The sequence below is a fragment of the Diabrotica virgifera genome, chromosome 6 (assembly GCF_917563875.1).
Source record: "Diabrotica virgifera virgifera chromosome 6, PGI_DIABVI_V3a".
Taxonomy (NCBI): domain Eukaryota; kingdom Metazoa; phylum Arthropoda; class Insecta; order Coleoptera; family Chrysomelidae; genus Diabrotica; species Diabrotica virgifera.
The window spans coordinates 71,589,167-71,614,126 of NC_065448.1; the positions used below are offsets into that span (position 1 = coordinate 71,589,167).

The 24,960-nt window shown below is 33.9% G+C and overlaps 1 protein-coding gene across 2 annotated transcripts in view; it reads right to left on the reverse strand.

Annotated features, from left to right (window-relative positions):
- The window catches only part of LOC126887525 (allergen Tha p 1-like), a 44,715-nt gene extending 21,353 nt beyond the window's left edge, over positions 1-23,362 (reverse strand). Inside the window, exon 1 of one of the 2 annotated variants that reach the window (XM_050655156.1) lies at positions 23,065-23,362. In XM_050655156.1, coding sequence (XP_050511113.1) covers positions 23,065-23,281 — 217 coding nt within the window. In that variant the 5' untranslated portion in view covers positions 23,282-23,362. Of the gene's footprint in view, positions 1-15,907; positions 16,140-23,064 lie in introns of those variants that run through there. The other variant, XM_050655157.1, reaches the window with a different exon arrangement.
- Positions 23,363-24,960: the final 1,598 nt, after the last annotated feature.

Consider the following 24,960-nt stretch of genomic DNA (forward strand, 5'->3'; position numbering starts at 1 on the left):
GTCCTCTTGTATGGTGTCGAAGCATGGACATTAAAAATATCCACCATTAACCGTTTGGAGGCCTTTGAAATGTGGCTGCACAGACGTATTCTGAAAATACCATGGACGGCTATGCTGACAAATGTGGCAGTCCTTAAGAGAGCAAATGCTACCCGCGAGCTGCTTGATAACATCAAATATAGAAAGATGTCCTATTTTGGACACGTAGCAAGGGGAGACCGGTATAATATTCTTCAACTTATTATGATGGGTAAAATCGAAGGACGCAGAGGAATTGGTAGAAAGCAGGCCTCTTGGTTGAAGAATATCCGGGAGTGGACAGGAATAAAGAAAGCAGAACACCTATTTAGAATAGCTCGAGACAGAGACAGCTTCGCCATGTTAATCGCCAACGTCAAGGGGACTTGATAGGGCACGTTAAGAAGAAGAGGAGTAAGACAGGGATGCATTTTGTCACCACTGCTATTTAATGTATATAGTGAAAGCATCTGTCAGGAAGCCCTTTTGCAAGCAAATGAAGGAATCGTAATCAATTGAGAGGTTGTAAATAATATCCGATACGCAGACGACACTGTACTAGTTGCAAGAACACTAAAAGGATTACAACGATTACTTACAAACATAAATATTACTTGCAACAATTATGGCATAAACATTAATATCAAAAAAACCAAGTATATGGTCTTCAGTAAAATCATGACACAACCAGCACAAATTAGTATAAACGGCATTCAAATTGAAAAAGTATCAAGTTACAAATATTTGGGAACTTTAATAAACGAAACTAGAGACCAAAACAATGAAATAAAAATACGTATCGAAATTGCCAGGGCCACCTTCATAAAGATGAGAAAATTCTTCTGCAACAGAGATATAAGCATCCCTCTACGATTAAGAATGCTAAGAGGCTACGTATTTAACACGCTATTATACGGTGTAGAGGCCTGGACTCTCAAACAGAACAACATAAAAAATATTGAAAGTTTCGAGATGTGGTGCTACCGTCGAATGCTGAAGATAAGTTGGGTTGAAAGAATCACAAATCTTGAAGTAATACGAAGGATAGAAAGAGACCCAGAAATTTTGTTAACGATAAAACGAACAAAACTCGAGTATTTGGGTCACCTGATGAGAGGTCATAATTACGCATTACTTCAAAATATAATGCAAGGAAAAACAAAGGAAAACGGAATCCAGGCCGTAGAAGAACGTCATGGATGCGGAATTTGAGAGGGTGGTTTGGCTGCACCACTAATGAACTTTTTAGGTCAGCTGTAAACAAAGTCAGGGTAGCTTTGATGATTTCCAATCTCTGATAGGAGTTGCACAAGAAGAAGAAGATGATGTTGTTACCATCCGAAGCTTGAGATGGTGACTCATGACACTACATTACTAGCCCTGATGTGACACGTGCTCCTTTCAGGGTAAGTAGCGTTATTTTGTTGTCTGCGTGCAGATTATTATGGCTTTACCGGCTATACCATTTTGGGTTATTTCTTTTGCCGCTATGAAGATACCAGTTAGTTCAGTCTGGACTACACTGGCATTTTCCTCATACCCCATTTTATACTAAGGTTCAGTGATCTGGAGTATATCCCGCATCCTGAGTCTTCCTCCATTTTGGAGCCATCTGTTTGTATGCAATACACATTTGCCAGGTTGTCCTATGTTGTCTGGTTTCAATTTGTAGGGTTTGTCCAAGAAAAGTGTAGGTTTAATTAAGTCGCCTCCATGGCCAGCAGGGGTAGCGCCTCTCGCCAGAAACGAACTCTCAATTGTCCCATCTCTCCATGAAGGCTTTCACCCACTGAGCGCGATCGCATCATCGTCATCAGCGCCACCTCTTTGATTACGTCTAGAGGGGCGATGCCAATGAGCAACTCCATTGCAGCAGTTGGTGTTGTTTTCATGGTACCTGTTACATTTATGAATATGGTTTAGTTTGTTGATCGCTGTTGCTTGTAGCATTTTTGGTACCCAAGCAATAGCTCCGTAAGTTAGCATTGTCCTACTGGAAGTAGTGTAGATCCAGGCGATCACCCTGGACGAAAGGCCCCATGTTGCCCCAACGGCCCCACCGTTCGCCATTTTCAAAGTTTTAAATTGAATTTAATAGTCGTAAATTTAAAAAGTCGGACTTACACAAATTTTATTAATATTTAAGGAAATATTAATAAAGATTTTACATCTTTTATTTGAATATGTTATTATTTTGGAATAATACATTCATTTACTTTTCGTACACCTAATTAAAAAATTCGTTTCTAAAAACAAAACTAAAAAAAAACGATGTAAAAACAATTCTTGCTAAAAGGATGACGTTAGTAGGTAAACGACAATAAAACTACTATAAAGAAATCCTGAATTATAATAAGGCTGACATTAAACTGATTACATAAGTAATTAAAGAAGACAGATACGGTGACCATGTACAATTTAAATATTGTTACAAGACCGTCTCCATAAACTGGTTTTGTTGCGAATGATGTATACTTTCTTGGTATGGTATTAATTATATTTTAAATCAAATACAAAATATGTAAGGTTATTTAAGAGATTAAAGTTAAAGATATAATGCAAGATATTGTGAACGGATCATTCAGTTAAAAATGAGTGGTATTGTTCTAGGACGAACTAGCAAATATGACTAAAACTCATCGATTTAGTAGCCAATATCGAGTATTAGTATGATACAATTGATCCAAAAGATGGCATAACCTAGACATCCAAAGTGAAAGTTATCCTCTAACGCCAATTTGCTCTATATGGTCCACATAATGTTCAGAAAAAAGTCACACCATTTTGAGCGTCGGGTTTGGTGGGGGGAGAGGGGGAGAAATCGGTAAATTCGTAGTTTTTTTCGTTTTTCGTCAATATTTCTAAAACTATGCGGTTTAGCATGAATAACCTTCTAGACAAAAATGTTCTACATTAAATTTGAAATAAAAAAGGCCCGATGTTTATTCCTTCTAAAAAGGACGGTTCCAAAGTTACGGTGGTAGTATAATATGATTGGTCCAAAAAAGGCCTAACCCAGACATCCAAAGTAAAAGTTTTCCTCCAACACTAAATTGTTCTATATGGTCCACATATTGTTCAGTAAAAAAGTTACACCATTTTGAGCGTCCGGTTCGGGGGGGAGATGGGAGAGAAGTCGGTAAATTAGTAGTTTTTTTACGTTTTTCGTCAATATTTCTAAAACTATGCTTTAGCGTAAACAATGTTCTATACAAAAATGTTCTACATAAAATTTAAAACAAAAAGGGTCTAATACATAATTGCTATGAAATCAACGGTTCCAGAGTTACAGAGGGTGAAAAGTGATGGTTTTCGATACTTTTTATATTTTTGGGGCAATTTATGATGATTTTGGGTGGTGAGGTTGACGTTTCTTCAAGGGCTTATTGCTAACATACCATCGGCCACTGAAATAGCAAATTATATTTACAAAACACAATCCTGTTAAAGAAAATTTCTTTCCTCTGTAATAATATTTTAAATTGGCCAGAAAAAATAAAAAAAATCGGAAACTTCCACTTTTCACCCTCCGTATCTCTGGAACCGTTGATTTTATAAAAATTGTGTTAGGTCTTTTTTTGTTTTCAATTTTATATAGAGCATTTTTGTATAGAACATTGTTTACGCTAAAGCAGTTTTAGAAATATTGACAAAAATGTAAAAAAACCACTAATTTAGCGATTTCTCCCCCATCTCCCCCCAAACCGGACGTTCAAAATTGTGTATATTTTTACTGAACAATATGTGGACCATATAGAACAATTTGGTGTTGGGGAAAAACTTTTAGTTTGGATGTTTGGGTTAGGCCTTTTTTTGGACCAATTATACTATACTACCTCCGTAACTTTGGAACCGTCCTTTTATATACCATAGGGCCTTTTTTATTTCAAATTTAATGTAGAACATTTTTGTATAGAAGGTTGTTCATGCTAAACCGCATAGTTTTAGAAATATTGACGGAAAACCCCAAAAACACTACGAATTTATCGATTTCTCCCCCCTCTCCCCCAAACCCGACGCTCAAAATGGTGTGACTTTTTTCTGAACATTATGTGGACCATTTAGAACAATTTGGTGTTGGAGGATAACTTTCACTTTGGATGTCTTGGTTTGGATCTAGTTATACCATAGTATATCGAAAGCAAATATTCTCTGTTGACGAACTTGAGTCAACACATAACCAAACAAGCCACCACAATGGAATATCATTTAGACGGTACAAGTATTTTGAAAGTTGAGGTCGTACACGCTATCAAACTATTAATTTGATTCAACAAGATTTTTTAAGAAATGTGAAGAGGTCAGTGGCTGGAGTCAGTTTAGTTTCAAGAATGGGCTTGGCACGAAAGAGGCGATTTTTAGTATGCAAACATTAATAAAGATGAAAGAAAGGATGTCTCACTCTGTTTCATCGATTATGAGAAAGCATTCGATAACGTAAAACTTCTTCTTCTTCAGGTGCTGTCGTTCGTCTTCAGGTGCTGTTCTTCAGACGTTGGCCGTCATCATATTTACTAGTTAATGAAATCTCTCTTTATCGACTGCTGCGCGAAATAATTCTTCTACCGTGGAACCACACCATTGTCTGATATTACGCAACCATGAAAGTTTCGTTCGACCAATCCATCTCTTTCCCTCCATTTTTCCTTGTATTATAAGGCGAAGTAGATGGTATTTAGGTCCTCTAATTATATGGCCTCTTTATGATGTTTATGAGCAGACGTTGTGAATTCACGTAAAACACGAACTGATAAAATATCTGCAAGAGTTGAGATTGGAAGCCAAGGACTTAAGGGTTATCGCTAATCTGTACTCGAGCCAGACAGGAACAGGGTCTTCAAAATTTCAACGAAACGGATGGTTTCTCAATTAAAGGGGAGTAAGGCAAGGTTGTATACTGTGTCCAATGTTATTTAATTAACTTATACGTAGAAAAAGCATTCGCAGAAGCAGTGGCAGAGTCTAATAAGTCTTAGACTTATTAGACTTACTCTTAAGCTTACTCTTAAGTAATCTTATTCTCTCTAAGCAGGGTATTAAAGTAAATGGCCTACTTATTAACAACATTAGGTATGCTGATGATACAACAATAGTGGCTTATAACACTGAATATGTCGTTTAATTGATCTAACTCTTGCACGTGAAGCTTTGGGTTTAAAAATAAATATCAAGAATTTACTATTTGAGTTGAGATAAGCCATAATTTTATTTCGCGTTTACGTTTATTTGACGTTTTGATTTCCACTTCGGATCTCGTTATCAAAATATGTATTTTGATAAAATTGTGGTGGCTTTTTCCCAACTAAAATAACTAGTAAAATGATATTATTTTGATAAGGATTTCCGAAGTGGAAAACGAAACGTCAAATAAACATAATTTCAAAGTAAGATTGTAGCTTATTCCCAACTAAAATAGTAAATTGCATTAGATACCACAAGAAAATAACTCAAGAACAATTTAAATATCAAGAAGACAAAAATAATGATTATAATAAGTAGAAATAGTTACACAAACAATCGAAAAATGCCACGAGCACAACATAGAACTCCACTTCGTAGACTTCAGACTTCAGACAAGCCTTTCACTGTATTGGAAGAAATAAATTATTTATTGAAACGGAAAATCAAGATATCGTCCATTCATTAACGGTAAAAGATTGCAAAACCTTTGAATTTTAAAGAACCGCTTGGATTGACATGAAATTTGGCATACACACAGCTAACAAGTCAAAGAAAAAAAGTGATAATGTGCCGATATGTGCTTTTGCCCTGGGGGTGGTTTTCACCCCCTCTTGGGGGTTAAAAAATATTCGTCCAAACAAAGTCAGGAAATGGGTAAATTGGCTAATTTAAAGTAACTTTTGTTCTATAGAGTTTTTTCACTAAGTCAATACTTTTCGAGTTATTTGGCAGTGAATATGTTCATTTTTTCAACAAAATAACCACGCTTTTAGACGGTTTTTCGCAAATAACTCAAAGTGTAAGTATTTTGTCGAAAAAGCATTCTTAACAAAAATATAGCCTATAAAAAAATTTAAAAAAATAGTGAATATATCACGTTTTTTTATTTAGTAGAAGCAGAGTTATAGCTAATGAAATATAGGTTCATATTCGTCAAATTCCAAGTGGAATACTTTAACGTGAAATAACCAAAAATGAAGCACATTTCGGGGAAAACTCATTTAAAGTGTTTAAAAAAAGCTTCATTTTTGTTTTATAAAAAAAATTTCTAGCATTAAAATTAAACAAGTTACGCTCAAAATAAAGTTAGTCCCTTTTGGCTTTGGTAAAAAAATCGAGAAAATCACCCCCTAATTAGTATCTTAAATGAACTTAATCGTAACGACTTCACAAGTTTCTTGACTCGTGTATATATTGTTTATATGATCTGTAAGTTTCATCGGTTCAAAGTCCTTATTATTGAAACGGCTGTAGTTAAAAGGGGTTGAACGAGTCACTGATCACGAATGTATGCAAATTTAGAAACACCAAATCTTGATCAATTTTTGTCTAACAGAAAAACAAAAAAATACATGATATTCAGAAAAGCAAATCTGACTTTTTTTTGTATTTCGAGACTTTTGGTATCTCCAACAATTTTTAAGTTATTTTGAAAAAAAGCATATTTTTCAAAATTTAAATTTTTAAAAATTTTACTTTGAAACCAAATTTTTTCAAAAATAAACACTTTGAATCGATGAAACTTACAGATTATATAAACACAATATAAGTAAAATAATTTATGGAGCGGCAACGATTAATTTCATTTAAGTTGCTAATTAGGGGGTGGTCTTCCCGATTTTTTTTGCAAAAACAAAAGGGACCAACTTTATTTTGAGCGTAACTTGCTTAAATTTAATGCTAGAAACTTTTCGTAAAAACAGAAATAAAGCTTTTTTAAACACTTTAAAAAAGTTAAAATGAGTTTTCCCCAAAAAGTGCTTAATTTTTTGGATATTTCACGTCGAAATATTATATTTGAAATTTGGTGAATATGAATCTATATTTCATTGGCTATAACTCTGGTTCTACGAGATCCAGAGACCTAACGCGTACACCATTTTTTTTTTACTTTTTTATAGGCTATATTTTTGCTAAGAACGGTTTTTTCGACAAAATACTTACTTTTTGAGTTATTTGCGAAAAACCGTCTAAAAATGTGGTTATTTTGTTGAAAAATGAACATATTCATTAGCAAATAACTCGAAAAGTGTTGACTTGTCGAAAAAGCTCTATAGAACAAAAGTTACTTAAAATTAGTCAGTTTACCCATTTCCGGAGTTGTTTTGGACATATATTTTTTCACCCCCAAGAGGGGGTGAAACTCACCCCCAGATCAAAAGCACACGTCGGCACAATATCACTTTTTTTCTTTGACATGTAAGCTATGCGTATGCCAAATTTCATGTCAATCCAAGCGGTTCTTTAAAATTTAGAGCAAAAACCGTGAAAGAATGGACTAATATACCAGCAAAATTAATCAGATTAACAAAAATGACCATGGATGCATCTCGAGCTAAAGTAACAACAGAATAAGGTAGCACAAAATCAGTTGCAATAGAAACAGGAGTGCGACAAGGCAATTCCCAGGCAACCACATTATTCAACATAGCAGCAGAAGGAACAGTCAAAGGCCAGCAAAATTAACACCCCACTCCTCACTCCTCAACACAAATAGTTGCATATGCAGATGATTTAGTTCCTATGGGAAGAGACAAGGAAAGATTAAAAGAAGCAGTAACAATCCTGGCAAAAGAAGCACGGAAAAGAGGTCTAGAAATTAAAGAAGGAAAAACAAAATATCTACTCTGCTCTAGAAGAGAAGATAACAGGACGAGAGGAATCAAAATAGAAAACTACACTTTTGAAAGAGTCCAACAATTTAAATATTTGGGAGTAATAGTGAATGGCCAAAACAAGAGAAGTGAAGAAGTAACGGAACGAATACTAGCAGGCAACAAAACATACTGGAGATATCATAGGCTTATGAAGGACAAGAACTTATCCAGAAATACAAAACTGAAAATATACAGAGTTGCAATCAGACCAGTAGTTACGTACGCAGCTGAGACAATGTGCCTCACGGAAAAAGATGAAGAAAAATTGAGAATATTCGAAAGGAAAATCCTCAGACGGATTATGGGCCCGATAAGAATGGACAACGGAGAAATGATAAGAAGAATGAACCATGAACTAAGAGACATACTGAAGGGAGAAGATATAGTTAGATTTATTAAAGCACAGAGGCTGAGATGGCTGGGATACATAGAGAGAAGGAAAAACGACCTACTGATTAAGAAGATCACCAGATGGAAACCAGAAACTGAAAGACCAAGGGGAAGATCCAGAGAGAGATGGGAGGACCAGGTCATGAGAGATATCAAAATTCTGGAAGTGAGAAACTGGAGAGAACTATGCATATATCGAAATGAGTGGAAGAGAATTGTAACGAAAGCCAAGTCATACAACAAACTTTGACAATAACATACAAGTGGAATGCGGAGTGATTCACCGCAATAAGCGAATCAGAGAGGTCTAAGTAAGAGCGGCAAACATTCCACCCGGAATGAAAAGCCCTGATGATGATTTACTCAAGTTCAAAGATATCTTCTTCTTAGTGTGCCTGTCCGTTCCGAACGTTGCTATACGTTATAGTTGTGTTGAGTTCTTTCTATACCATGTTCTCAGGTTAGCAAACCAGGATATTCTTATTCGTCCTAGGGATCTTTTTCCTTCAATTTTACCTTGTAAAATGCATTGGAGTCGCTCGTATCTGCCTTGATTTCTCATTATATGTCCCAAGTACTGCAGCTTATGGCCCTTCACGATGTTGACTAAATCTGCAGTTATGTTCATCCTCCGTAGTACTTCTTCATTGGTGACTTTGTCTGTCCAGGGTATCTTGAGGATCCTTCTGTACAACCATAGCTCAAAAGCGTGAAGTTTCGATAGAGTTTCTGCCTTCAATGTCCACGTTTCTACTCCGTATAGAAACACTGAATACACGTAACTTCAAAGATGTAATAAAATAAAATATAAAGCTGATTCATATTTGATTACAGAATAGCGCATCTACTATGTGCTATGGATTATATTCTAAGAAAGTTACAGATCGAATATGAAAAATGGGGACTATGTATGAGCATGGAGAAAACGGAATATTTGAAAATAGGAGAGTAAGCCGAAGATGCGGAACTAGAGTTAAGAAGTATAAGAAAATGTAAGGAATATAGATATTTAGGAAGCACAATATCAGAAGAAGGAACTACAAAAAGAGACATACAGTATAGGATACGTCAAGGAAGGAAAGCAACTCGTATTTTAAATGGTCTACTATGGTCTAACAAGGTGAATCTGGACACAAAATTAACAATCTACAGAACAATTGCGAAACCTATTATAACTTATGGAGCAGAGTGTTGGCAACTCACAGGAAAGGAAAGAAAAAATATAGAAGTAGCAGAGATAGATTACTTACGTAGAGCATGCAGGGTATCTAGATTAGAACACTATTAAATGAGGAAGTAAGACGACGGACAAAGAGTGTATATTCCACGGTTGACCATATAGAAACAAAGAAATTGCTATGGTATGGTTATAGATCGAATATGAAAAATGAGGACTATGTATGAGCATGGAGAAAACGGAATATTTGAGAATAGGAGAGTAAACCGAAGATCCGGAACTAGAGTTAAGAAGTATAAGAAAATGTAAGGAATATAGATATTTAGGAAGCACAATATCAGAAGAAGGAACTACAAAAAGAGACATACAGTATAGGATACGTCAAGGAAGGAAATCAACTCGTATTTTAAATGGTCTACTATGGTCTAACAAGGTGAATCTGGACACAAAATTAACAATCTACAGAACAATTGTGAAACCTATTATAACTTATGGAGCAGAGTGTTGGCAACTCACAGGAAAGGAAAGAAAAAATATAGAAGTAGCGGAGATAGATTAATTACGTAGAGCATGCAGGGTATCTAGATTAGAACACTACCAAATGAGGAAGTAAGACGACGGACAAAGAGTGTATATTCCACGGTTGACCATATAGAAACAAATAAATTGCTATGGTATGGTTATAGATCGAATATGAAAAATGGGGACTATATATGAGCATGGAGAAAACGGAATATTTGAGAATAGGAGATTAAACCGAAGATCCGGAACTAGAGTTAAGAAGTATAAGAAAATGTAAAGAATATAGATATTTAGGAAGCACAATATCAGAAGAAGGAACTACAAAAAGAGATATACAGTGTAGGATACGTCAAGGAAGGAAAGCAACTCGTATTTTAAATGGTCTACTATGGTCTAACAAGGTGAATCTGGACACAAAATTAACAATCTACAGAACAATTGTGAAACCCATTATAACTTATGGAGCAGAGTGTTGGCAACTCACAGGAAAGGAAAGAAAAAATATAGAAGTAGCGGAAATAGATTACTTAAGTAGATCATGCAGGGTATCTAGATTAGAACACTACCAAATGAGGAAATAAGACGATGGACAAAGAGTGTATATTCCTTGGTTGACCATATAGAAACAAAGAAATTGCTATGGTATGGTCATGTTATGAGGATGTCAAAGAAAAGATGGTCAAAAATAGCATTAAATTCTTCTTCAAGTGCCGTATCCTAATCGGAGGTTGGATATCATCACCACTATCTTTACTCTATCCACCGCTGCTCTAAAGAGTTCTATAGAACTGCATCTAAACCAGTCCCTTAAATTTTTTAACCATGACACTTTCCTTCTTCCTATACTCCTTTCGCCTCTTATCTTTCCCTGTATTATCAGTCTTAGCATTTCATATCGCGGTCCCCTCATTACGTGTCCCAGATATTGTAACTTTCTTACTTTTATTGTGTTTATTATTTCGCATTCTTTACCCATTTCCCGCAATACTTCCGTGTTCGTTTTCTTGTGTGTCAATGCTATTCTAAGCATCCTTCTGTAACACCACATTTCAAATGACTGTAGCTTATTTATGTCTTCTTGCCGTAATGTCCAGCTTTCAAGTCCATATTGTAGTATTGAGAACACGTAGTATCTCAAAGCTCTTATTTTCAGTTCTAAGCTAAGGTCTTTGTTGCAGAGGACTGTTTTCATTTTTACAAACGCATTTCTTGCTATTTCTATCCTGGTCCTTATTTCTGTTGTATGATCCTTTTTCTCTGAACTCTAGGTTCCTAGGTATTTGTATTTATCAACCCTTTCTATCGGTACATTTCCCAAATGTATGCTTGTTTGTATGTTTGTTTTCTTAGTTATTATCATGTATTTAGTCTTTTTTATATTCATTTTTAGTCCATATTCTTCACAGAAATTGTTTGTTTTGTTTAGTAGTAGTTGTTCAGCAGAGCTTGCCATAATCACGGTGTCATCTGCATATCTTATGTTGTTAATAGTTCTTCCGTTAATTATTATTCCTTCACTTTGAGATAGCAATGCTTCTTCAAAAATGGCTTCACTAGGAGTTAAAGGAGTTTAAACTAGGAGTTTAGCATTAAATTACACACCCATAAATAGAAGAAGAAGAGGAAGGCCTATAGAAACATAAAAGAAAGGCATATAACAGTCTATGGCAGATAGAGCAATTATTGAAGAAAACGAATGGGTGGATAGAAAACGATGGCGAGCGAAATGTAGGATGCGGAGGAGACCGTAGGAACTCCACTGCTTATATCTACTATGTGCTTAAAGGTATTTCCGGTTAAACGTTACCCTCTTCAGAGCACTGTGTAGAGGCCCTCTATAGTAGATACTCATAGTAGATGTCCTATTCTGTAATCAAATCTGAATCAGCTTTATTTTTTATTTTATTTGTATTCACTTTTGTCAGTAACAAAAGAACTATTCCGCTATAAATTGTTATTGAGATGAACGACAGGACGTGGATGAAATTTTTAGATCCCTTTGTTGACCAATTCATCACTCTCTATGGCATTATTTTTACATCTTAAAATGCATCAGAGAAATAATATTTCGGATTTTTAGTTTCTGACTCTTTGAGCTAACTATTCAAAGATATATCTAGCTGGAGAGGAAATCGAGCAAGTAAGACAGTTTAAATATTTAGGTTGTCTGCAAAGATAGTTGGGACTCAGACACTGAAATAAAGAGCAGAGTAGACCACAAGCCAGAGGTGATTTTTTGAAACTTCGTTTTCTGACCGATCGTAAGTTGGAGTTCAACATGAGGTACAAAAGGCTAAAGAGTTACATTTGGTATGTTTTTTTTTGTATGGAAGGGTATCACGGACGTTAAAGGCCAGATCCATTAATAAATTTATATTTTTGAAATGTGGTGCCTGCGCCGAATGCTTAGAATATTATGGAAGGACAGCTTGAGGAATAAGGAAGGAAGGAAGAAGAGCGGACCTCCAGGATGTGAAACTTTATGATTACGTAAAAAGTAAAAAGACTAAATAATTGGGGCATGTATTACGAGGATAACGATGCTTTTTTCAGCAACTAGCAATAGAAAGAAAGATACAGGGTAAGAGGGGTCTAGGAAGTAAAAGGATGTCATGGCTGCGAAACATTCGTTAATGGATAGAAATACATACATAGTTATGAAATGATTTAAAATGCTGCTAAAAATAGAATAATTTAATTCTGACTATCTAACAAGTCACCTGACAAGACAATGTACGGTGGATGTCTATGCAGAAATGCACGCCTCTTTAAGAAGACGAAGGTCACGATATCCATACTACTAATAAATATGTTGGTATACCAATTGATTATAAATTTTTATTACTAAAATAAAAAAAAATATAGAAAAATATTTGCAAAAGCAATTCTGGCTACTAAGGGCATAGGCGCAAAATGTCGTCTGTCAAAATGTTCAATGTGTTTTAAATGTATTAATTTTTTTCGAATCCTGAGAAAACTAACAAATATTTTTGAAAAATTTAAGCGCAGAATGAAATACTACATTATTACTGAGGGCCCAAAGTCCCAGAAAACTTCTATGTTTATTTTAATCAGTTACAGGGGTGAAAATAAAAAAAAATAAGTGTGATTTTTAATTGCAAATATTTCATTTAAAAGAAACTTTTTATTTATTCTAAGGGACTTTCGGCCCTGGGCAATAATGTAATGTTCCATTCTGAGTTTAAATTTTTCAAAAATAAAAAAAAATACAAGTTTTCACTCTAATGGCAAATAAAACAACATAATGCTATTCTACATCCCACCAGAATGAAAACAATGGGAGCCTTCTCTGGTTACACCTCCGAGGCTTCTACAATTTGCAAGCCATACGGATGCTGAGACTAAGGAAGATGAGGGAATTCTACAATTTACAATTCACGTCCCATCTGTTCAGCGCGGTAAAGTTCCAACGAGACTGGTTCCCTTCATACTCCATAAAGAGTAAATGTAAATCAAAAATGAATAACCATTTTCAATTTCGTTGCAAAACGAAAACACAGCCGAACCATATTCTAGTCCAATCAGAGAGTGCTGCAAGCACCCCTACCGGTTTCGAAACTTATTAGTCTCTCATCAGGAGGCACATATGCTGCTCTCCCCGATCCAACCAAAACAAACCCCAGCGTGCAGTCCTGGATTGCAACGAACGAAATGGCATAGATGCCCTAGCGGCAACTGCTAGCAAAAAGACTAAGTTTTCACTCTAATGGCACATAAAACAACATAATGCTATTCTACATCCCACCAGAATGAAAACAATGGGAGCCTTCTCTGGTTACACCTCCGAGGCTTCTACAATTTGCAAGCCATACGGATGCTGAGACTAAGGAAGATGAGGGAATTCTACAATTTACAATTCACGTCCCATCTGTTCAGCGCGGTAAAGTTCCAACGAGACTGGTTCCCTTCATACTCCATAAAGAGTAAATGTAAATCAAAAATGAATAACCATTTTCAATTTCGTTGCAAAACGAAAACACAGCCGAACCATATTCTAGTCCAATCAGAGAGTGCTGCAAGCACCCCTACCGGTTTCGAAACTTATTAGTCTCTCATCAGGAGGCACATATGCTGCTCTCCCCGATCCAACCAAAACAAACCCCAGCGTGCAGTCCCGGATTGCAACGAACGAAATGGCATAGATGCCCTAGCGGCAACTGCTAGCAAAAAGACTAAGTTTTCACTCTAATGGCACATAAAACAACATAATGCTATTCTACATCCCACCAGAATGAAAACAATGGGAACCTTCTCTGGTTACACCTCCGAGGCTTCTACAATTTGCAAGCCATACGGATGCTGAGACTAAGGAAGCTGAGGGAATTCTACAATTTACAATTCACGTCCCATCTGCTCAGCGCGGGGAGAGCAGCATATGTGCCTCCTGATGAGATACTAATAAGTTTCGAAACCGGTAGGGGTGCTTGCAGCACTCTCTGATTGGATTAGAATATGGTTCGGCTGTGTTTTCGTTTTGCAACGATATTGAAAATGGTTAATCATTTTTGATTTACATTTACTCTGTGTGGAGTATGAAGGGAACCATTCTCGTTGGAACTTTACCGCGCTGAGCAGATGGGACGTGAATTGTAAATTGTAGAATTCCCTCATCTTCCTTAGTCTCAGCATCCGTATGACTTGCAAATTGTAGAAGCCTCGGAGGTGTAACCAGAGAAGGTTCCCATTGTCTTCATTCTGGTGGGATGTAGAATAGCATTATGTTGTTTTATGCGCCATTAGAGTGAAAACTTAGTCTTTTTGCTAGCAGTTGCCGCTATTTCGTTCGTTGCAATCCGGGACTGCACGCTGAGGTTTGTTTTGGTTGGATCGGGGAGAGCAGCATATGTGCCTCCTGATGAGAGACTAATAAGTTTCGAAACCGGTAGGGGTGCTTGCAGCACTCTCTGATTGGATTAGAATATGGTTCGGCTGTGTTTTCGTTTTGCAACGAAATTGAAAATGGTTATTCATTTTTTTATTTATTTTTTTTTCAAAAATACTTACTAGTTTTCTCAGGATTTGAAAAAAATGAATACATTTAGAACACATTTTGACAGGCGACATTTTGCGCCATTCCCCTTAACGCTTTTAAATAAAGTTCTGAAACTGCAAAAATTTTACGCGCACAGTACCCCTTATTACAAATGCCCTTATTGCAAATGTACTCAAATAAGCAAAAGTTAAAATTTAATTAAACCAACAAAATAATTTTCACTGAAATCTTGATCAATAAAACACAACATGTCGAACTATAACATTTGGTGGCTAATTAAATATACGCAGAGCATGCTTTCATTAAAGAAGAAGTAGAAAAATAAACTAATTTGCGTTAATTTAATTTCCAAACAAAAAAATATAAAACAACTTAATTGTCTTTTTTCAACATACTCCATCATTGTCTCGATTTTCAGTTCTTCTCTTATGTAGGTAAGGAATAACTACATAAGAGAAGAACTGAAAATCGAGACAATGATGGAGTGTGTTGAAAAAAGACAATTAAGTTGGTGGGGGCATCTAAAACGACTACACAAAGAAGTACCCGTTAAAAAGATATGGGAAACGAAGGTGCAGGGAAAAAGAAGTAGAGGAAGACCGAGAGAGACATGGAACGAAGGGATGGCAAGGATTCTTGACAAAAAAGGAATATCATGGAACGAAGCAAAGGCTATGGCACAAGACAGGAAACAATGGAAGAGATTTGTGCACTGTTAACAGAGCACACGTTAATACCTACACCCGAGAGGGTAGAAGGTCTAAAGATAATATATATAACAAAAAAATATATAAAACTATTGTATATGTTTATGCCTATCTATAAACAAAAGTTTATTATGCGTGGCATTGTCTTGTTTTTTTTTAAGTTTTGTAATTATTGAAAGTAAGCATTAATAAAAGTTGAAGCGACGTATTTGCAATTCTGTCATCATGCTTAGATGCTTACCTTTCAAAAACTTTCCTTCTGGCGGACATGGAAACCTGTCCATCAAACAGTCCACGTATTTCCTGACCAACCTGGTGCTGTCCAAAATCTTCTTTACATCGAAATTGCCATACTTTTTTGAATAACCTTTGAGTTTCGTTGTCGTTTCAATGACAGCTCCATTAATCCCAATTACCGATAAAACAATAAATAAACATGATATTGTTAAATGTGCCATGTTTTAATCTTGACATAAAACTTTTAACCTACTTATGTAAATAGTAAGTAGGGTTCGATACAAAAGAGTATTTAGTTTTATGTTTATTTCTGATTTCGGATTTAAATCTTCAATAATCTAGACATTTAAGTATTTCATTTTGCCCTTCTTCTTAATGTGCCACTATCAAGTCCCCTTGACGTTGGCGATTAACATGGTGAAACTGTCTCTGTCTCGAGCTATTCTAAATAGTTTTTCTGCTTTCTTTATTCCTGTCCCCTCCCGGATATTCTTCAACCAAGAAGCCTGCTTTCTACCAATTCCTCTTCTTCTTCTTCTTAAGGTGCCGAGACCGCTTGTCGATCGTTGGCTCTCATGTTGCCCAGCATATTAACAATCACTGTCTTATTTACAGCCGCACGAAATAGTTCAGTGCTAGTTTTCCCAAACCATTGGCGTAGGTTTTTAAGCCAAGAAGTTGTACGGCGGCCCACACTTCTTTTTCCCATTAGTTTACCTTGCATGACAAGGTGAAGTATGTCATATTTTTCTGGGTGACGCATTATATGACCAAAGTATTCCAATTTGCGCCTTTTAACAGTGTTCACTACTTCGCAACTTTTATTCAAACGTTGCAAAACCCTTTAGTTTGTGACTCTTTCTACCCAACTGATCTTCAGAACACGGCGGTAGACCCACATCTCAAATGCTTCTAGGTTTTTTAAAAGCGATTCTGTCAGAGTCCATGCTTCAACCCGGTAAAGTAGTACTGGGAATATATAACATCGAACCATTCTTATGCGAAGTTTCAAATTTAGATCATGACTGCACAGGATTCTCTTAAATTTCAGAAAACTTTTTCTTGCTTTGGAAATTCTACTTTTTATTTCTGTACTAGGGTTCCAGCTTTCATTAATATGAGTACCCAGATATACAAGATTACTTACTCGTTCAATTGAGTCATTACCGATTGTCACGTTATAGTTATTGTTATTTACGGCTGCCTGTTTACTAATAACCATAAACTTTGTTTTTCTTGCGTTGAGTTTGAGTCCATATATCGCGCAGAACGCCACCATTCGGTTCAATAATGCTTGAAGATGTTCAATTGATCCTGTCACTAACAAGGTGTCATCTGCGTATCTGATATTGTTCATAAGCATACCATTAATGAGTATTCCCTCTTTTGCGTTTTCCAACACTTCATTTAAGATTGTTTCAGCGTAAAGACTAAACAACATTGGTGACAATATACAGCCTTGTCGAACCCCATATATACTTCTTCAGAGCACTGATTCCCAACCCTAACACATGCAGCCTGGCCCCAATACAAATTTGCGATTATTCTAATGTCCCTACCGTCCAGACCGATAATTTTGAGAATATGTATCATTTTTTCATGGCGAACTTTATCAAAGGCCTTTTCAAAATCAATCGCGCACATGAAAACGTCATGATTTACATCTCTGCATCTTTGAATTAAAACTTGGGTTGCGAATAGTGCATCACGCGTTCCAAGGCCACAGCTAAAACCGAATTGGGTACTTGAGAATCTTTCCTCAGTTTTTCTATATGTTCTTTGATGAATTATTCTGAGAAAAGTTTTCAATACATGACTCATTAGGCTGATGGTGCGATAGTCGCTGCATTTTGTGGCTCTGTGTTTTTTTGGTAGTACAACAAATGAGGATTTAAGCCAATCTTTAGGAATTTTTCCGCTTTCGTAGATTAAGTTGAATAATTTCGTAAGTATCTTAATGACTTCGGTACCTAAAAGCTTTAATGTTTCTACGTAAATCCCATCTGGTCCGATCGCCTTGCTATTTTTTGCGTTCTTTATAGCGTATTGCACTTCTTCCTTAGTTATTGGAGGACAGCTTATGTCATTTAGCGTTTCTACCTCGGCGACCAATTCCTCGGCGTTCTTTGATTTTACCCATCATAATAAGTTAAAGAATAATATATAGGTCTTCCCTCATTACGTGTCCCAAATAGGCCATCTTTCTACATTTGATGTTATCAAGCAGCTCGCGAGCAGCATTTCCTCTCTTAAGGACTGCTACATTTGTCAGCATAGCCGACCATGTTATTTTTACTGTACGTCTGTTCAGCCACATTTCAAATGCCTCCAAACGATTATTGGTGCCGGTTTGGTCCACTGGTTAAACATCTTCCTTTTTATCTGGATCCTTGATCCCACAATTAAGAGATCATTTATATGGCCCAAGTACTTTGAAAGTTGAAGTTGTATACGATATCAAAGTAGTAAAGCAAGTAAAAGTAACAAAGTCTCGGGACCAGATGATATGTATGCAAAACCAATCATGATACTTAAGGGGAGAGGTGCAAAATTTTCGTCCAATTCTATTTAAACAATTCAATTTTTTTTCGAATCCCGAAAAAGTAATAAGTATTTTTAAAAAGAATGTGTGTGTACTTTGTACGCACGTAAGAAGTTATACTTCTATTATACATGGTGAGTCATGAGGAACTGTACATACTCCTACCTCGTATAGAGGCGCCTATGGGGAATAACAAATGACCATTAAAAAGTGTCTGCTCCCATTGTTTAATAATATACAGGGTGAGTTTCGCATTTTGACTGAAATTTGTATTCGTCATAATTTTTGAACGGTCAGATCGATGTGTCTCTTATTTTGGTCAATCGTTACACTATTGCCACCTAATCAACTGATTTATTCAAACTAGAAAAAAATCAGGTCCGGCTTTAAAAAAATTAGTTCGTTTGGGTCTTAGAAAAAATTTCACCCTGTATAAGCTTTTTGAAAACTCTAATATGAATTTAACAAATTAGACAAATAGGCAATTAAAATAACATATTTATTTTTTTCCGCACACGATTGCTTAATTTTTTTATAAAAAAATCAAATTTGATTATGAATTAAAAGTTTGGTAAAGTGAACCATAGATTTACCAAAATTAACTTTTATTACCAAAATTAATTTTTTTTAACAAATATTTAATTTATGTTACCACCAATCAACTGATTTATTCAAACAAGAAAAAATTCAGGCCCGGATTTAAAAAATAAATTCGTTTTGGTCTTAGAAAAAATTTCACCCTGTATACGCTTTTTGAAAACTCTAATATGATTTTTACAAATTAGACAAATAGGCAATTAAAATGGCATATTTATTTTTTTCCCCACACGATTACTTAATTTTTTATAAAAAAATTAAATTTGACTATGAATAATTAAAAGTTTGGTAAAGTGAACCATAGATTTAAAAAAAATAACTTTTATTACAAAAATGAATTTTTTTTAACAAATATTTAATTTATGTTATCATCCAATCAACTGATTTATTCAAACTAGAAAAAAATCAGGCCCGGATTTAAAAAATTAATTTGTTTGGGTCTTAGAAAAAATTTCACCTTGTATACGTTTTTTGAAAACTCTAATATGAATTTTACAAATAAGACAAATAGGCAATTAAAATGGCATATTTATTTTTTCCCCACACGATTACTTATTTTTTTATTAAAAAATCAAATTTGACTATGCATAAAAAGTTTGGCAAAGTTTTTGCATAGATTAAACGAATAGATTGGCAAAATTAATTTACAAAAACAACGTTTTTCTTAAAATTAAAAGTTTTACCATTTTTTTTATAACACGTCTAGATCTAAAACTTCCCATAACACTTCTTTTGGACTCTATAGTTTAACATAGACGTGATCAAATTGATAAATTTTAAATTTTTCCACCTAATTTTTGCGATTTACAAGTTTGCAACTTTTAAAAGAAGAAGACTGAAAGTCTACAACAATTTTCATAGTCTTCACAATGGTAAGAGGTATGTGGTGTAAAAATTTCAAAAAAAAATTATTAAAATGGAACAGAGTTGTAGCGAGTTAAACCGTGAGTTCATTTTTTTTTTCATTTTTAGGTTAAAATTCCGATCTTGACAAATTTGATTTTTTAATAAAAAATTAAGTAATCGTGTGGGGAAAAAAATAAATATGCCATTTTAATTGCCTATTTGTCTTATTTGTAAAATTCATATTAGAGTTTTCAAAAAGCGTATACAAGGTGAAATTTTTTCTAAGAACAAAACGAACTAATTTTTTAAATCCGGACCTGATTTTTCTCTAGTTTGAATAAATCAGTTGATTGCATGGTAACATAAATTACTTATTTGTGCAAAAAAAATTAATTTTTGTAATAAAAGTTATTTTTTTTTAAATTTATGGTTCACTTTACCAAACTTTTAATTCATAGTGAAATTTGATTTTTTTTATAAAAAATTAAGTAATCGTGTGCGGAAAAAAATTAATATGCCATTTTAATTGCCTATTTGTCTAATTTGTAAAATTCATATTAGAGTTTTCAAAAAGCGTATACAGGGTGAAATTTTTTCTAAGACACAAACGAACTAACTTTTTTAAAGCCGGACCTGATTTTTTTCTAGTTTGAATAAATTAGTTAATTAGGTGGTAATAGTGTAACGATTGGCCAAAATAAGAGACATATCGATCTGACCGTTCAAAAATTATGACGAATACAAATTTCTGTCAAAATACGAAACTCGCCCTGTATATTATTAAACAATGGGAGCAGACACTTTTTAATGGTCATTTGTTATTCCCCATAGGAGCCTCTATACGAGGTAGGAGTATGTACAGTTCCTCATGACTCACCCTGTATGATTTCAACGAAATTAATATACTTTAAACAGTTTATTTATATTTTATTTAAATAATATAACTAATTTTAATACTTACTACTTTTTAAAAATTTTTATTAAAACAGTACCAAAAATTAAAAAATAAAACAATAAAACACACAAAAACACATGATTTCTGAACAATAATTGTCCGAAAAAATTTTAACTAAATACGTATTTTCTGAAAAAAAAAATTATATAATAAATATACTTACAATCATAAAATGTATAAAAAAAAATAAAAAAATAAAAGTTTTTTTTGGGGCTCGAACCCGCTTATGTTAGTGCACTTAGTATTGAAATTTAATCATCTTATACTTTTAACCACGGAGACACTTGCATCACGTACGAAGATCAACTAACTAAACGCTTTGAACTTTTGACAGTTCTGGATTTAACCAAATTATTTTAATATTTTTATAGAATTGAAATATTAAAATACAACAAAACATAGAGTAAGAAAACAATATATTAGGTGAATATTGGTAGACATTTTGTTGGTAATCAAATTATGTAAATCAAAGCATTACATACTATTTTGGTAGGTTTATTTTAAATTTTCCAAATCGGTAGGTACCTATGTAATTTTTTATTAGGATACTGAAACATTGACAATTATTACGTACCTGTCACTTTTAAAAATTATTTAAAAGTCACTACAATTATAAACTTGCTTTTTTCTCTGCCATCACAACAATAAAAACTAATATACACAACATTTGTTTATCCATAATCTCCATATTGAACAATTATTGACAGATGATTTTAACATCCAATCAGATCCCGTACAACGTTTGAGCGACTAATACCATACTGTCGGGAGCGCATGCGCCCAGGAAAATAAAAATTCGCCCTCGTGCTTAAAGAAGTATAACTTCAAAAATTTAAACGCAGAATGAAATATTACATTATTACTGAGGGCCGAAAGTCCCTGAAAACTTTTTATATTGTTTATTTTAATAAGTTATAAGGGTGAAAAAAAAGAGAAAGTTTAATGTGATTTTTAATTACAAATATTTTATTCAAAAGAAACTTTTAGTTTACTCTAAGGGACTTTCGGCCCTCGGTAATAATGTAATATTTCATTCTGCGTTCAAATTTTTCAAAAATATTGATTAGTTTTCTCAGGATTCGAAAAAAATGGATGCATTTAATAGCATTGGACGAAGATTTTGCGCCTACCCCCTTAATGAAGAAAATCTATACATTATTTTGAAAGTCGTTAACGATATTATTTATTGATTGACTTCTGTTTATATTTATATGTAAGGACCACCGGTTAATAAGATTATTAGCCACTTTTTAAAACTTTTTTTGGAAATACTATACACAAGATTATTTAAGAAAAAGTGAAGTGGTTAGCGGCAGGAGTAAACTAATTTTAAATTTTCGTTGGTAAAAGTAAAAAAATACAGAAAAATATTTTCAAAAACAATTCTGGTTATTATCGTTTTCAAACAAAGCATTTAAAAATAAGTAAATTGAATAGCACAACTGCAGAAAATAGGATAAAATTAGACAATCATGTTCTATATCCCATTCCACGAATATACGACCCTCTTGGATTATCGCGACAACGAATATTTTACTGTGCAAGATATGAAGAACGAAAGTAAATTGCAAATTATATTGTTGTTTATTAGAGTAATTATTAGAGCAAAAGACTTTCGTACTTCTTATGTTGCACACTAAAATATTCGTTGTCGCGATAATCCAAAACAGTCGTATATTCGTGGAATACACCATATTAAAATTCTGACCAATAAAACACAGTAGGAATTGTCGAATTACAACATTCTGGTGGCAAATTAAAAATACGCGAAATAGAATCTTCATCAAAGAAGAAGCAGAAAAACAAACTAATTTACATTAATTCAATTCCCAAAAAATAAATATATATAGTACTATTGTATGAGTGTATAAGTATCTATAAACAAAAGTTTATTATGCGTGGCGTGTATAATATATTAGGTCGATTTATGATTTTTATACCGTGCCTCGGAGAGTACGTTAAGCCGTCGGCCCCTTGGGCTAGTGTACATCGACACCAGTTACTTGAAACAGGGTTAAATATGTAAATGGCGCCGGAACAATCCGAAAGGATCTCCCCGGCAGAAATGCCATACGATATTATTATTATTATTATGATTTTTATTAAACAATTGCTCAGTTGAAAGCTCATTGTCTTGTTTTTTAAGTTTTGCAAATTATTGAAAGTAAGCATTAATAAAAGTTCAAGCGACTTATTTGCAATTCTGTCAGTGTATGCTTACCTTTCAAAAACTTTCCTTCTGGCGGACATGTCAACCTGTCCATCAAACAGTCCACGTATCTCCTGACCAACCTGGTGCTGTCCAAAATCTTCGTTACATCGAAATTGTCATACTTTGTTGAGTAACCTTGAAGCTTCGTTGTCGTTTCAACGACAGCTCCATTAATCCCAATTACCGATAAAACAATAAATAAACATGATATTGTTAAATGTGCCATGTTTTAATCTTGACATAAAAATTTTAACTTAAGTAGTAAGTAGTGTTCGATACAAAATGGTTTCTACTTTTATGTTTATATCGCTCTTTGGTGGTTCAAATTTCAAGGTGGTTCAGGGAAGTTCAGTTCTAGATTTAATTAATTATATAACTGATTGCTTCAGTGGAGTGATCGCAAAAAATAAATGTATAATTATTCAAAATAAATGGTAATTTAAAATTAGCAAGGTTTCGTATATGAATATATATCTTCCTATATTGAACTAACAAAGAAGTTCCATTTGATAATTCTTTACTTAGTCTTCCGGGTGTATAGGTATTGAATTTTATGAATTTTCCTACCAAGAGGTTTATATTGTCTAGAGACATACTACCAAACAATTGCGAATTGAGAGACATCAAAAACAAAAATAACTATAATTTTATAAAACTATAAATGTCCAAAACACCCAAAAAAATTGCAATCATCCTGGAGGCATATAATATTATAAAATATTTATCACGCATTTTTGGACGCTTTTATAGATAAAGTTTAAAACATTGCAACACTGAAAAATCTAATTTTATTGTGGTTTATATTTTTATTTTAATTATATGACAATTATGTCAATAGCAATGACACCGTTGTGAGTAACAGCACTGTATTATACGTGCCTTATATAAGATTTTTCTTGTCCCCTCCTCATTACGAATGTCTCATTTGTTATCAAATTAAATTTTTATTACTAGTAGCTAATATTAAAACCGGATATTAACATTTTTTGTTTGTAATACATACAGTGTATGCTACATATTGCATATTGATGTTTTAGTGGTACTCTTGAACAAAATTTATAGCTCAGGCACATTACCCAAAGAATGGTTGACGTCGATCTTTATTTGCCTCCCTAAAAAGAAAAACGCAAGAGAATGCGGCGACTACCGCACCATTAGTTTGATGTCCCATGTGCTAAAGTTGCTACTGAAAGTCATCCATAACCGAATATATCATAAACTGGACACAAACATTAATGATACGCAGTTTGGGTTTCGCAAAGGCATGGGAAGCTCGTGAAGCTCTTTTTTCACTTAACATACTTATACAAAGGTGCCTGGACGTCAATTAAGATATATATATATATATATATATATATATATATATATATATATATATATATATATATATAGACTTTAGTTTTTTATTGAGGTTGCAGTCATTTATTTCTAAGGGGCAGGGTAAGAGAAACTTTGTGTTATAATCAAGCTTTCGCAAAATTTATTTGCTTCGTCAGGATTAGCTAAAATTATTATATAGTTATAAATAAATACAACGAAATGAAAGAACATTGCATAAAAATTAGTACAAAAACTTACAACGTGAGGTTTGTTCCTTAATTTGACATTTCTACAAAACATAAAATATCTAAAAAAATCTTTATCCTAATGGTTTTCAAGTTCCAATGTTTTAATTTTTACAATTCATGATAAAAAATATGATTTAATAATTTAGTTCTAAATTTGACTAATGTCAGAAAGACACTTAAATAATGTCAAAAAGACACTCGTAGGTATTTGTTTGTTTGATTTTAAGTTGTTAAGAATTAGATTTTTGATTATTACTTGCTTGGATCGACATTAGATATATAATATATAATAGATATATATATATATATATATATATATATATATATATATATATAT